Raw genomic sequence first — 13,447 nt, 5'->3', positions numbered from 1 at the left:
GGCTGGAGTGCAATGGCGTGATCTTGGCTCACTGCAACCTCCACCTCTCGGGTTCAAGTGATTCTCCTGCATCAGCCTCCCAAGTAGCTGGGATTTTTTTGGCATGTGCCACCACGCCCGGCTGATTTTGTGTTTTTAGTAGATACAGGGTTTCTCCATGTTGGTCAGGTTGGTCTCGAACTCCCAACCTCTGGTGATCCGTCCGACTTGGCCTCCCAAATGCTGGGATTACAGGCGTGAGCCACCAAGCCTGGCCTTTTTTTTTTTTTTTTGAGATGGAGTCTCACTCTGTTGCCCAGGCTGGAGTGCAATGGTGAGATCACCAACCTTTGCGGAGACCTCAAAGGTTGAGGTCACCACAACCTCTGCCTCCTGGGTTCGAGTGATTCTCCTGCCTCAGCCTCATGAGTATCTGGGATTACAGGAGTGTGCTACCACACCTGGCTAGTTTTTTGTGTTTTTAGTAGAGATGGGGTTTCACTAGGTTGGCCAGGCTGGTCTCGAACTCCTGGTCTCAGGTGATCTGCCCGCCTTGGCCTCCCAAAGTGCTGGGATTATAGGTGTGAGCCACCGCATGCCCAGCCGGAAAGCTTTTAAGTGCCCAGAATAATTTGGGTATGTGAATGCCTGTTTATCCATAGTCAATTTAATAAAATCTAATTATAGATCAAGTATTTCTGATGAAAATTTAGCATCCAAATTTAAATGGCTGTTAAGTGTAAAATAACAGTAGATATCAACAATTTAGAAGAAAAAGAAGCCTTAACATCTCTATTTCCTTATCTCTAAAGGTGATAACACTTGCACTGTGGTGATCCTACTAGTAATACATTTGGAGCCACGTTGGAAACCTCAAAGTTTGCACCATTATTATTATTATTTTTATTATTATTATTTTTTTGAAATGGAGTTTTGCTCTTGTTGCCCAGGCTGGAGTGCAGTGGCGTGATCTCGGCTCACTGCAACCTCCATCTACCAGGTTCAAGCAATTCTCCTGCCCCAGCCTCCGTAGCAGCTGGGATTACAGGCATGTGTCACCACACCCAGGTAATTTTGTATTTTTAGTAGAGATGGGGTTTCTCCACGTTGGTCAGGCTGGTCTTGAACTCCTGACATCAGGTGATACGCCCGCCTCGGCCTCCCAAAGTGCTGGGATTACAGGCGTGAGCCACTGCACCTGGCCAAAGTTTGCACCATTATTATTATTATTATCATTTTTCTTTTGAGATGGAGTTTTGCTCTTATTGCCCAGGCTGGAGTGCAGTGGCGTGATCTCGGCTCACTGCAGCCTCCATCTCTCGGGTTCAAGCAATTCTCCTGCCTCAGCCTCCTGAGTAGCTGGGATTACATGCATGGGCCACCATGCGCAGCTAATTTTGTATTTTTAGTAGAGATGGAGTTTCTCCATGTTGGTCAGGCTAGTCTCGAACTCCTGACCTCAGGTGATCCTCTCACCTCAGCTCGCAAAGTGCTGGGATTACAGGCGTGAGCCACTGCACCCGGCCAGTTTGCACCATTATGGGAGCACTTGCAGAGCCTGCCAACTGATAGTAGGGTGGAAAAGAAGAGGACAACTAGAAGAGAGTTCCTACACCACAAAGTAAACTTCGCTGGCTCTGCGAGGAGCAGGAAACCTGCATGATGAGAACAAGGACTGGGTGGCACTGCAGGAAATGCTCAATTCCAGTTTCACTTCCTGTGTTACCACTTTTTCTTTGCTGCAATTTCATCTTTGTTGGCCAATTCTCTTTTAATTTTCCATTTTTTGTATGTTCTATGTAAATGTAGTTTTTATGAACTAGAGAGTCTGACTTCATATTTGATCTTTGACTACTGACAGCTTTTAAACCCCACCTCTTCCCGCCCCTTCTGTCCCACACCTGGATGACTGATTTGAAAGCCCAGGTGCTTCCTCCTTTGGCTCTAAAGGCAAGTGCAAGCCACACAGGCTCCAGCATGTGCATTGGAGCCTTCACTTCTGCCCCATTCCTTGACCTTAATAACACCCAAAGCCAGTCTCTCCTCCCTGCTCTCAAGCCATTTTTTTTTTCTTCTTTTTCTTTTTCTGGAGACAGGGTCTTATTGTGTCGCCCAGGCTGGAGTGCAGGGCCATGATCACAGCTCACTGCAGCCTAGACCTCTGGGCTCAGGCAATCCTTCCAGCTCAGCCTCCCCAGTAGCTGGAACCACGGGGGTGTGCCACCATTCCTGGCTAATTTTTAAATTTTTTTTGTAGAGATGACGAGTGCCACTATGTTGCCCAAGCTGGTCTCAAAACTCCTGGGCTCAAGTGATCCTCTCTTGGCTTGGCCTCCCAAAATGCTGGGGTTACAGGCGTGAGCCGTTGCACCCAGACTCAAGCTATTTTTGAACCTGTTTGGGATTCATCCCTGTTCTCCCCCAGAAAGCCTCATGTGAGTCATAAGCCTTTACATATTCTCTCTGTGCGTGTGGGGCTGTCACCAGTTTTGAAAAACCAGGTTTTGGGTGGGGAATCTATCTCGTATCTTTGGGTAATATCAAAGATAAACACAGCAGACATTAAAGTGGTGAAAACATTTTATTCAGTAACCACTGACAGTAGGGGAAAGAGCTGAGCTCCATTCTGATTTGTACAGTGATGATTGGGCTTTTTTTCTTTTTTTGATGGTTGGATATTTTATATCTTTTTTCCATTTTCTTCCCTTTTTTTTTTTTTTCCAAATACTCTCCACTGAATGTAGTCGATTGGTGATTTTAAAGGGGGAATGAGGAAGTATGGAGGGGTACGAGTGGGGGCTCAGTAGAGTTGTGGATATGAAAAATTACAAGGGACCAGTGTAAATGTGATGAGGCCAGCGGTGTCTGCCTGCTGGCAATGATCAAAGTTAGGATTCTGTCCTCCCACAGAGACTGGGAGACAGAGGCCTTATCTTTCCCAATCACTACATTTCAAAGCAGTGGCTCCTCGAGGAAGCAGTGTTCCTTGAGAAAGACACTTCTGAGCTGTAGGAGATACACACATGCATACACATACACAACGTGTATCACATAAACATCTCAAAGGGACACAGGAAAGATTCATAATTGTAAGTCCTTTTTACTAAATGCTCTAAGAGAGGGCAGTCAGGGGCCTATGGTCCGATGTTGGCAAGAACAGTAAGTTACCCTGGCAGCACTGAGATTTCTCAGGCAGGCAGTTTAATGGTGGGGACTGGGGTCATCCTGGGAACACAGGCTATGCTACTAGAAACCATGCCAATTTGTCTCTCAGTGCAGAGTTTCAGATGGAGTTATGTGGGGAGAGTTCTGCAGTTCTCAGTAACCACAACATTGTATATCACTGGAAGATGAAGCCCACACAACTACAGATGTTACTGTTTCTGAGTGAGCTGAATAACAAACTTACAGTGAGCAGTCACCAACAGACAGAAGTGATGTGACTGGTTACTGATCATGACATGCATTTGTTTTTTTTGTTTTGTTTTGTTTTTTACATGCATTTGTTATTAATATACTGATGTGTAGACTGAAGAGCTAGCAGCCAAGCCTGCACTTTATGCGAAGACTCACAGTTAATATACTGTGTACTTGAAATTTGAGTTGTGTTGTTGGGGGACTGGTGTTATTAACTCATGGTGACTGAAATTCATGTATACTAGAACTGTACAAAGCAAGGGTTGCCTGATGAGTATAATGCTCTCATGTTTTATGGGAATTTATACAGATTTAAAACAACATGAATAAATATTTGAAAGTTGTATGTTATGCACAAGGTTTGAAATAATGCAATTCTTTTAATATTTTAAAAAATTGTTAGGACTCAGATTTTCTTTTCTTTTTTTTTTTTTTTGAGACGGAGTCTTGCTCTGTTGCCCAGGCTGGAGTTCAGTGGCCGGATCTCGGCTCACTGCAAGCTCCGCCTCCCAGGTTCATGCCATTCTCCTGCCTCAGCCTCCCGAGTAGCTGGGACTACAGATGCCTGCCACCTCACCCGGCTAGATTTTTGTATTTTTTTAGTAGAGATGGGGTTTCACCGCGTTAGCCAGGATGGTCTCGATCTCCTGACCTCGTGATCCGCCCGTCTCGGCCTCCCAAAGTGCTGGGATTACAGGCTTGAGCCACCGCGCCCGGCCTAGGACTCAGATTTTCTTTTATCTCCTCTTCTTTTTTTTTTTTTTTAGGGACGGAGTCTTGCTCTGTCGTCCAGGCTGAAGTAGAGTGCAGTGGCACGATCTCAGCTCATTGCAACCTCCACCTCCTGGGTTGAGGCAGTTCTGCTCAGCCTCCTGAGTAGCTGGGAATACAGGTGCACGCCATCATGCCTGGCTCATTTTTTGTGTTTTAGTAGAGATAGGGTTTCACCATGTTGCCCAGGCTGGTCTCAAACTCCTGAGCTCAGGCAGTCTTCCCGCCTCAGCCTCCCAAAGTGGTAGGATTACAGGCGTGAGCCACTGCGCCTGGCCCTCGACTCACAGATTTTCAAAGTACTTTTGAACAGTAAGCCGAGGACAGTGTTTATTATGACTATACTGGTCTCCTTTCACTAGCTTACAAAATTTAACTCCATCACTTGTCAGTCTCCTACAAATGCCATCTATGTGCTTTGAAACTTGTGAATGATCTGCTGATTTGTGCTATTTTAATATTCAATGTTGTTGAAAGAATAGTTTTTAAACCAAGTAAGGCAAAAATTCATTTAGTGTAACATTAATGCTTGTGCTGTAAAACATGCTGGAAAATTGATAGCTCTGGAATAAACTTTGGATTTTTAATTAAAATTGATTTTGATGTACTTGATGCAGTTAAATTGGTAGAGACTAGTCTGAAAAGCTGAGAAAAGATAAAGCAGAATTAAAATAAAATTTCCCTTATTCGTAGAACCATGTCAAGAATGCATTCTCTCTACACCTATTCCAATGGGAACATTAGCACTTGATTATGCAGGGAGTGAATCATGCCAAGTCTTCACATACACATTGCTTCCATCACTGCTGTGCAGTGAGCCGTGACTGCGCCCCTGCACTCCAGCCTGGGCAACAGAGCCAGACCTTGTCTCAAAAAAAGTCCTTTAAGGGATACGAGGCTGTGTGTGATAGTCGTTTTCTTTTAGTTTGCACTTTTATTCACCCCCAAATTCTGTGTATCGCAAGGAAGTCTCAAATTTTGAGAAGCGAGCACCATCCCATTGGCATTGTGATTACAGCTGCATCACAAAGCCGCTTTGCTTTCCGGAGGAATCCATGCGCCACGGGCTCTTTCGCTTTTCCATGCCTCCCGTGCAGGCGTCCTTTTCGGTCTTTTGTCTGCGACCGGGTCAACGCCTGACGCGCCCCCGCCCAGCTAGAGGACGCGGGGCGGGGCGGGGCGAGGCGAGGGTTCGTAGCGGAGCCTGACGGGAAACGGCCCCCCTAGGTCCGTGGTGCGAGGCACGCCTGTGACAGCCACGGGCACTGCCGCGCATGCGCTGCCCATTTCCCGTAGTGGCAGGGCTGGGCCGCGGTCGGGTCACCTTTGGGGTCAAAGAGCACGCAGAGCCCGCGGGAGGGTGGGGCCGCGGCCTTGGCCCTTTGGTGCGTAGGAGACAGCGCGCCAGGCTGGCAGCAGGTCATGGCGGCATTTGCCGCTCTTGTGCCGACGCTACTGCGCACCCTAGTGGGGACTACGGGGACGCTTCGCGCTCCAGAAGGGAGGCGGGCACCGCCCGCTCTAGCACAGCCCGGGTGCTGGACCTCGGGGCTCACCGCTCTGCCTGCCCACTAAAAGCCCATTCGGCGGAAGTCCAGCGTTGCGTCGTTACAGCACTGAGCGCCAGACATCGTTGCCAAGTATAATGCCAGCTCCGTTTTTTCCTGGGGCACTTGTAGTCAGGGTTTGTGGCCCCGCATTTAATAATGGAGGGCCCCAGGCCTCGTTTGAACCGTCCAGCCAATGTGTCCTCAGTCGTCTTAATGGATTTTTGAAGGACCAACCCGAGATTCTGGGGCACAGGGAGTCCCAAGACTTAGGGCCCTGATGTAAGCCCCAAATAAAATGATTTTGGCCCCTAGGGCCAGTTCCTAATTTCTGAAAACAGAGCAGCACTTGTGAGGTAGAGGAAGCATGGCCCACCTGAATGGAAACCTCTCACCAGAGTTTTCACAGCAGCAGAGGACGAGGCTGAGAAAGAACACGACCCAGATTTGCACGGAGAGATGCAATATGTAATGCTTCTGCTCCACAAGCCATCCCAGCTGACTCAACGGGAGTTGTGCTCCAGCTGTCAGAGAGGTGAGCTGGACCTAAGGCTAGGGTCAGGCTTGCCCAGGAAATGTCTCTCCATCTTCAGGGTTGAGAGAACCTGGTTGGGAGGGAAAGAAATGCTACCTACTTCTAAGAAAATTATTTTTTTTTTCTTTTGAGATGGAGTGTAGCAGTGTCACCCAGGCTAGAGTGCAGTGGCACGATCTCGGCTCACTGTATTCTCTGCCTCCCGGGTTCAAGCGATTCTCCTGCCTCAGCCTCCCGAGTAGCTGAGATTACAGGCGCATGACACCACGCCTGGCTAATTTTTGTATTTTTAATAGAGACAGGTTTTCCCCACTTTGGCCAGGTTGGTCTCGAACTCCTGACCTCAGGTGATCCGCGCACCTCCACCTCCCAAAGTATTGGGATTACAGGCGTGAGCCACCACTCCTGGCCAAGAAAATTCTGTCTTAAACACCCCAACGGCCTTTGAATTTTTCTGAATTATCTACTCTTTCCAGATCCTGAGCTCCCCGTGCTATGCCCGTTACCACAGTGGCCTTGAGAGATGTGGGTGCTTCCACCATGCTTACTCAGAAAGTAGAGGAGGAAACAGCTTCCTGGATTACCAATTTCTGCCTGACATGAAAGATGAAAACCATTGAACTCCAGAGGGGTGAATGTCCAGGTCATCCCATTCATTAGGTATTCCAGAGGCTGAGGCAGGAGAATCCCTTGAGCTCGGAAGGCGGAGGTTGTAGCGAGCTGAGATAGAGCCACTGCACTCCAGCCTGGGTGACAGAGTGAGACTCCATCTCAAAAAAAAAAAAAAAAAAAAAAAAAAGCCTAGCGTGGTGGCTCATGCCTGTAATCCCATCACTTTGGGAGGCCGAGGCGGGGGGTGGGGGGAGGCTGCCAGATCACAAGGTCAGGAGTTCGAGACCAGCCTGGCCGACATAGTGAAACCCTGTCTCTACTGAAAATACAAACAATAGCTGGGCATGGTGGTGCATGCCTGTAATCCTAGCTACTCCAGATGCTGAGGCAGGAGAATCGCCTAAACCCGGGAGGTGGAGGTTGCAGTGAGCTGAGATCGTGTCACTGCACTCCAGCCTGGGCGACAGAGCAAGACTCCGTCTTGGGAAAAAAGAAAAGAATTTCTCATGAGACAGCTTGAACATGCGAGTTGGAGGTTGCAGTGAGCCGAGATCATGCCACTGAACTCCAACGTGGGCAATAGAGGGAGACTCCGCCTTAATTTAAAAAACAAACAAACAAAAAAGAATTCTTCATGAGACATTAAGATTTACAGCTCTTTGCTGGGCGCGGTAATCCCAGCACTTTGGGAGGCCGAGGCGGGCGGATCACGAGGTCAGGAGCTGGAGACCATCCTCGCTAACACGGTGAAACCCCATCTCTACTAAAAATACAAAAAATTAGCCAGTCATGGTGGTGGGCACCTGTAGTCCCAGCTACTCGGGAGGCTGAGGCAGGTGAATGGGGTGAACCTGGGAGGCGGAGCTTGCAGTGAGCTGAGAACCCGCCACTGCACTCCAACCTTGGCAACAGAACTAGACTCAAAAGAGTTACGGCTCTTAGAATTTGTCTAGCAGGCTTTCCACTTTTTGCCAGTGTGAACCCAAAATATCTGAGATGGGCCTCAGTTAATTTAGAAACTTTATTTTGCCAAAGTTGAGGACATGCGCCTGTGACAGCCTTAGGAGGTCCTGATCAGACATGCACCAATGTGGGCAGAGCACACTTTGGTTTCATACATTTTAGGGAGACTTGAGACATCAATCAATATATGTAAGATGAACATTGGTTCAGTCCGGAAAGGAAGGACAACTGGAAGCAAAGGTGGGACAACTTGGAGGGCAGGTGGCTTGCGGGATCTTAGGTAGGTAAGAGACAAATAGTTGCATTCTTTTGAGTTTCTGATTAGCCTCTTCAAAGGAGGCAATCAGTTTTGCATTTATCCCAGTGAGCAGAGGGGTGACTTTAAATAGAATGAGAGGCAGGCTTGCCCTTAGCAGTTCCCAGCTTGACTTTTCTCTTTAGCTTAGTGATTTTGGTGCCCCAAGATTTATTTTCCTTTCACACTGGAAAGCCCCTTAAAAAAAAAAAAAAAAGGAGTTATTGGCATTGAAGTCTAAAAAACATTCTTTTTCCAGTTTTCCTGTAGATGGCTTAGTAGACAGTCTTCATTCTTTCAGTGAGTACCAGAAATCAGTGCAGTCTGCTGCCTGTAATTGAGTACTTCGTGCGGGTGGAGTACTCCAGTCAGTGCATTTCTAGGGATGGAGGCACCTTGGTCCCATAGACCTCTTTCTGATGGTCCTGCTTGATCCAGGCATAGAAGCTGAGATAGCTGCATGAAAGAATGGATTATATCACCTTCAGATAAACTCCTTAAATGTATGTATAGATTGTACAACAGCAAGGTTAAAGCTGTATTTTCTGGCAAGTATCTCCATGTTTCCCTTTCTCATTTTGAACAACATGGCTTGCTGGTTCTGCCTGGTAGGGGTATCCAAATGTCATGGATACTTTAGTGCTTGCCTTAATTGAGCATTCTGTCCAGTTGATGCTCATGTTTAATCTCCCTAGAATGTCTTCTCAGTTGGTTTCTGATCTATTCCTTCCTCTGTAATTATTTCTTTTCTGTCTTGTCAGTGAAGTCTTCTTCCTCTTCCTGCCTCTCATTATTGCTGTTTCCAAGGTATCTAGTCTCTCTCTCTTCCTCTCTCTCTCTCTTTCTCTCTTTTCTTTCTTCTTTTTTTTTTTTTTTAGGCATAGTCCCACTTTGTCACCCAGGCTAGAGTGCAGTGGCATGGTGTTGGCTCCCTTCATCCTCTGCCTCCCAGGTTCAAGTGACCCTCCTGCCTCAGCCTCCCGAGTAGCTGGGACTATAGGCATATGCTACTACACCCAGCTAATTTTTGCACTTTTAGTAGAGACGGGGTTTCGCCATGTTGGCCAGGCTGGTCTCGAACTCCTGACCTCAGGTGATCCACCCACCTTGGCCTCCCAAAATGCTGGGATTACAGGAGTGAGCCACTGCACCTGGCCCTTGGTTTGCTGAGACTTTTTATCATCCAGTGGGTACTGAATTTGAACTTTTTAAGAAAAATTTTTAAGTCGGGTCTCACTCTGTCACCCAGTCTGGAGTGCAGTGGTGCGATCACAGCTCACTGCAATCCTCTGACTTTAGTCTCCCAGGTAGCTGGAACTACAGGTGCACAGCACAATGCCTGACTAATTTTTTTATTTTTTCTACAGACAGGGTTTTGCCATGTTGCTCAGGCTGTGAGTTTAATTATTATTATTATTATTATTTTTTTTTTTTTCTGAGACAGAGTCTCGCTCTGTCGTCCATGCTGGAGTGCAGTGGCTCAATCTCGGCTCACTGCAAGCTCTGCCTCCTGTGTTCACAACATTCTCCTGCCTCAGCCTCCCGAGTAGCTGGGACTACAGGCGCCCGCCACCACGCCTGGCTAATTTTTATATTTTTAGTAGAGATGGGGTTTCACCGTGTTAGCCAGGATGGTCTCGATCTCCTGACCTCATGATCTGCCTGCCTCGGCCTCCCAAAGTGCTGGGATTACAAGCGTGAGCCACTGCGTCCGGCCGTTTAATTATTATTATTTGTTTTTAGCTAATAGACCAGAAGAATGAATTTAATTATTATTGAGATGATTATATTGTTTTCTTCTTTTTCAGTGGATTGATTGATATTAACCTATGGATCGAGTTAATTTTGTTAATGTTTTGATTTTCAAATGTTAAACCAGCCTATTTTCCAGGAACAAAGTTATATTGTTGTTTTATCCTTTTAAAATATATTCCATGACAAATTGTTAGATATTTTTGTGTCTTTGTTTCTGAAAGAGTCTGTTGTTTTCTTTTTTTTTTTTTGAGACCAAGTCTTGCTCTGTCACCCAGGCTGGAGTGCAGTGGCATGATCTCAGCTCATGGCAACCTCTGCCTCCTTGGTTCAAGTGATTCTCATACCTCAGCCTCCTGAGTAGCTGAGATTACAGGCGTCTGCCACCATGCCCAGCTAATTTTTTATATTTTTAGTAGACACGGGGTTTCGCCATCTGGACCAGGCTAGTCTTGAACTCCTGACCTCAGATGCCATCCACCTCAGCCTCCCAAAGTGTCGAGATTACAGGTATGAGCCACCACGCCTGGCTGTTATTTTCCTTTCTTAAAAGTCTTTTTTTTTTTTTTGAGACAGAGTCTCACTCTATTGCCTAGTCTGAAGTGTAGTGGCACTATCTCAGCTTACTGCAACCTTCGCCTCCTGGGTTCAAGCGATTCTTGTGCCTCTGCCTCCCAAGTAGCTGAGATTACAGGCATGCACCACCAGGACTGGCTAATTTTTGTATTTTTAGAGAGACACAGTTTCACTGTGTTGGCCTGGCTGGTCTTAAACTCCTGTCCTCCAGTGATCTGCCCATCTTGGCCTCCCAAAATGCTGGGATAACAGGTGTGAGCTGTCAAACCTGGCCTCTTCTAATATTTATTTATTTATTTTTTGAGACGGAGTTTCACCGTTGTCGCCTAGGCTGGAGTGCAGTCGTGCGATCTCTGCTCACTGCAACCTCCACCTCCCCGGTTCAAGCGATTCTCCTGCCTCAGCCTCCTGAGTAACTGGGATTGCAGGGGTTAGCCATCACGCCCGTCTACTTTTTGTACTTTTTGTATTTTATAGTAGAAACAGGGTTTCACCATGTTTGTCAGGCTGGTCTCAAACTCCTGACCTCAGGTGATCTGCCTGCCTCGGCCTCCCAAAGTGTTGGGATTACAGGTGCGAGCCAACGTGCCCAGCCCAGCCTTTTGTTTTTTTGAGACAAAAAACAAAACTTCCTCTGTTTTGTTTTTGCTCTGTTTGTAACTTGCTCTGTTACCAGGCTGGAGTGCAGTGGTGTGATGATCATAACTCACCTCTCCCTTGAACTCCTGGGCTCAAGCAATCCTCTGATCTCAGCCTCCTGAGTAGGTGGGACTACAGGCATGTACCATAATGCCTGGCTAATTTTTTGTATTTTTTTTAGAGATGGTGTTTTGGTATGTTGCCCAGGCTGGTCTTGAACTCCTGGGCCCAAGTGATCCTCCTGCCTTGGCCTCCCAAAACGTTGGGATTACAGGTATGAGCCACTGCCCCTGGCCTTTGTTAGGTGTTTATATTAATTTTATGCCTGTTTCAGAAAATATGTTTAGTATTTTCTCTTTATTCTCCATAAGTGCTTGTGTAAGTTTGGTGCTGTTTATTCCTTATTGCTTGTAAAATTACAGCAGTGAATTTTTCTAGGGTCTGGCTTTTCTTTATGAATAGTTTTAAAATTATAGATTTAATTTCTTTATATTAGGGAAATTATCCTTTAGAACTTGATACAAGTCCAAGTTGTTTCTTTCTACCTTGTCATTTGTCATCCCCAGGTGGGTGGCAGGTGTGTTTGTTCCAGGGCAAAGCTATGTCGCACACACACTAATTCACATAACCCCATTCAGACCAAAACTTGTTCACAGTTTACTTTGCTTTTTGTCTCTTTTATCTCAAAGATTGGTCTGTAGGGAACTCAAAGCCTTAAGGCTATCCCAGTCCTTAAGGCTATCCCAGCAGTGGCCTCTAGTGGTGAAATCTTCAGTCTTCCTCTTAACATGACTTTCTTTTTAAAAAATTAATTATCTAGTGAATTACTCTTTCTGTTTGTTTGTTTGTTTGTTTTTGAGATGGAGTCTTGCTCTGTTGCCCAGGCTGGAGTGCAGTGGTGCAATCCCAGCTCACTGCAACCTCTGCCTCCCAAAGTGCTGGGATTATAGGGTTGAGCTACTATGCCCAGCCCGTCTTACATGGCTTTCTAGCCACATTTGGTATCATTGATTACAGGCACACCTCGTTTTATTGTCCCTTGCTTTAATGTACTTTGCAGATATTGCACTTTTTTTCTTTTTTCTTTTCTTTTTTTTTGTTTTTTTTAACAATTGAAAGTTTGTGGAAACCCGTCATTGAGCAAATCTGTAGACACTATTTATTTATTTATTTATTTATTTATTTATTTATTTATTTATTTTTGAGACAGAGTCTCACTCTGTCACCAGAGTGGCTTGATCTCAGCTCACTGCAACCTTGGCCTCCTGGGTTCAAGCGATTCTCGTGCCTCAGCCTCCTGAGTAGCTGGGACTACAGTTGTGTACAGTTGGCATCAAGTGATCTTCCCACCTTGGTCCCCCAGAGCCCTGGGACTGTAGGCATGAGCCACAGTCTCACAACTATTTTTCTTTTTTAGCATGTGCTCATGTTGTGTGTCTGGGTCACATTTTGGTAATTCTGGCACTATTTCAGACGTTTTTATTATTATCTATTATGGTGATCTGTGATCCGTGATTTCTGTTATTATTGTAATTGTTTTGAGATACCCTAAACTGTATATAAGTCAGTTAAAATTAACAAATGTTGCCTGTATTCTGACTGCTTCACTGACTGGCTGTTCCCCTTTCTTTTTCCCTTTCCTCTTGCCTCCCTATTCCTTGAGACACAACAATATTGAAATTAGGGTAGTTAACTACCCTACAGTGGCCTCTCAGTGTTCAAGTGAGAGGAAGAGTTATACATCTCCCACTTTAATTCAGAAGCTAGAAATAATTAAGCTTGATGAGGAAGGCATATATCAAATGCCAAGACAGGCCCAAATTAGGCCTCTTGTGCCAAACAGCCCAAATGTAAATGCAAAGGAAAACTTTTTTTTCTTTTCTTTTCTTTTTTGTTTTGAGACAGAGTCTCACCGTGTCACCCAGGCTGGAGTGCAGTGGCACGATCTCAGCTCACTGAAACCTCTACCTCCTGGTTCAAGTGATTCTTCTGTCTCAGCCTCGTGGGTAGCTGGGATTACAGGTGCGTGCTACCACGCATGGCTAATTTTTTGTATTTTTAGTAGAGACTGGGTTTCATCATGTTGGCCAGGCTGGTCTTGAACTCCTGATCTCAGGTGATCTAACCGTCCTGGCCTCCCAAAGTACTAGGATTACAGGCATGAGCCATTGTGCCTGGCTGGCATATTGTTTATAGCATAGTTTGCTGAATTTTTTTTTCTTTTCTTTTTTTTTTTTTTTTGAGATGGAGTCTTGCTTTGTCGCCCAGGCTGGAGTACAATGGCGTGATCTCAGCTCACTGCAACCTCTGCCTCCCTGGTTCAAGTGATTCTCCTGCCTCAGCCTCCTGAGTAGCTGGGAT

The 13,447-nt window shown here is 46.0% G+C and overlaps 1 protein-coding gene and 1 non-coding gene across 12 annotated transcripts in view; both read left to right on the top strand.

The window, feature by feature from the left end:
• The window catches only part of ZNF487 (zinc finger protein 487), a 43,624-nt gene that overhangs the window by 13,815 nt on the left and 16,362 nt on the right, over positions 1-13,447 (top strand). For 5 of the 11 annotated variants that reach the window (XR_007728806.1, XR_007728809.1, XR_007728805.1 and 2 more), the window contains one exon: positions 792-3,836. Coding sequence is in view for 4 of the 11 variants with exons in the window: in XM_050804334.1 (XP_050660291.1) it covers positions 6,174-6,249; positions 11,268-11,360 (169 nt within the window). In the remaining 7 variants the exon portion in view is untranslated. Of the gene's footprint in view, positions 1-791; positions 3,837-5,467; positions 6,250-10,050; positions 10,382-11,267; positions 11,361-13,447 lie in introns of those variants that run through there. The other 6 variants (XR_007728810.1, XR_007728808.1, XM_050804337.1 and 3 more) reach the window with 4 other exon arrangements.
• Positions 7,786-7,847, top strand: LOC126963469 (U7 small nuclear RNA). The gene has a single exon (XR_007729103.1). It is a non-coding gene; the product is annotated as a U7 small nuclear RNA (small nuclear RNA).

The sequence above is a fragment of the Macaca thibetana genome, chromosome 9 (genome assembly GCF_024542745.1).
Source record: "Macaca thibetana thibetana isolate TM-01 chromosome 9, ASM2454274v1, whole genome shotgun sequence".
In the NCBI taxonomy this organism is placed as follows: domain Eukaryota; kingdom Metazoa; phylum Chordata; class Mammalia; order Primates; family Cercopithecidae; genus Macaca; species Macaca thibetana.
Note: the sequence above shows the minus strand (reverse complement) of the source record. Positions and strands in the feature narration are given on the sequence as shown.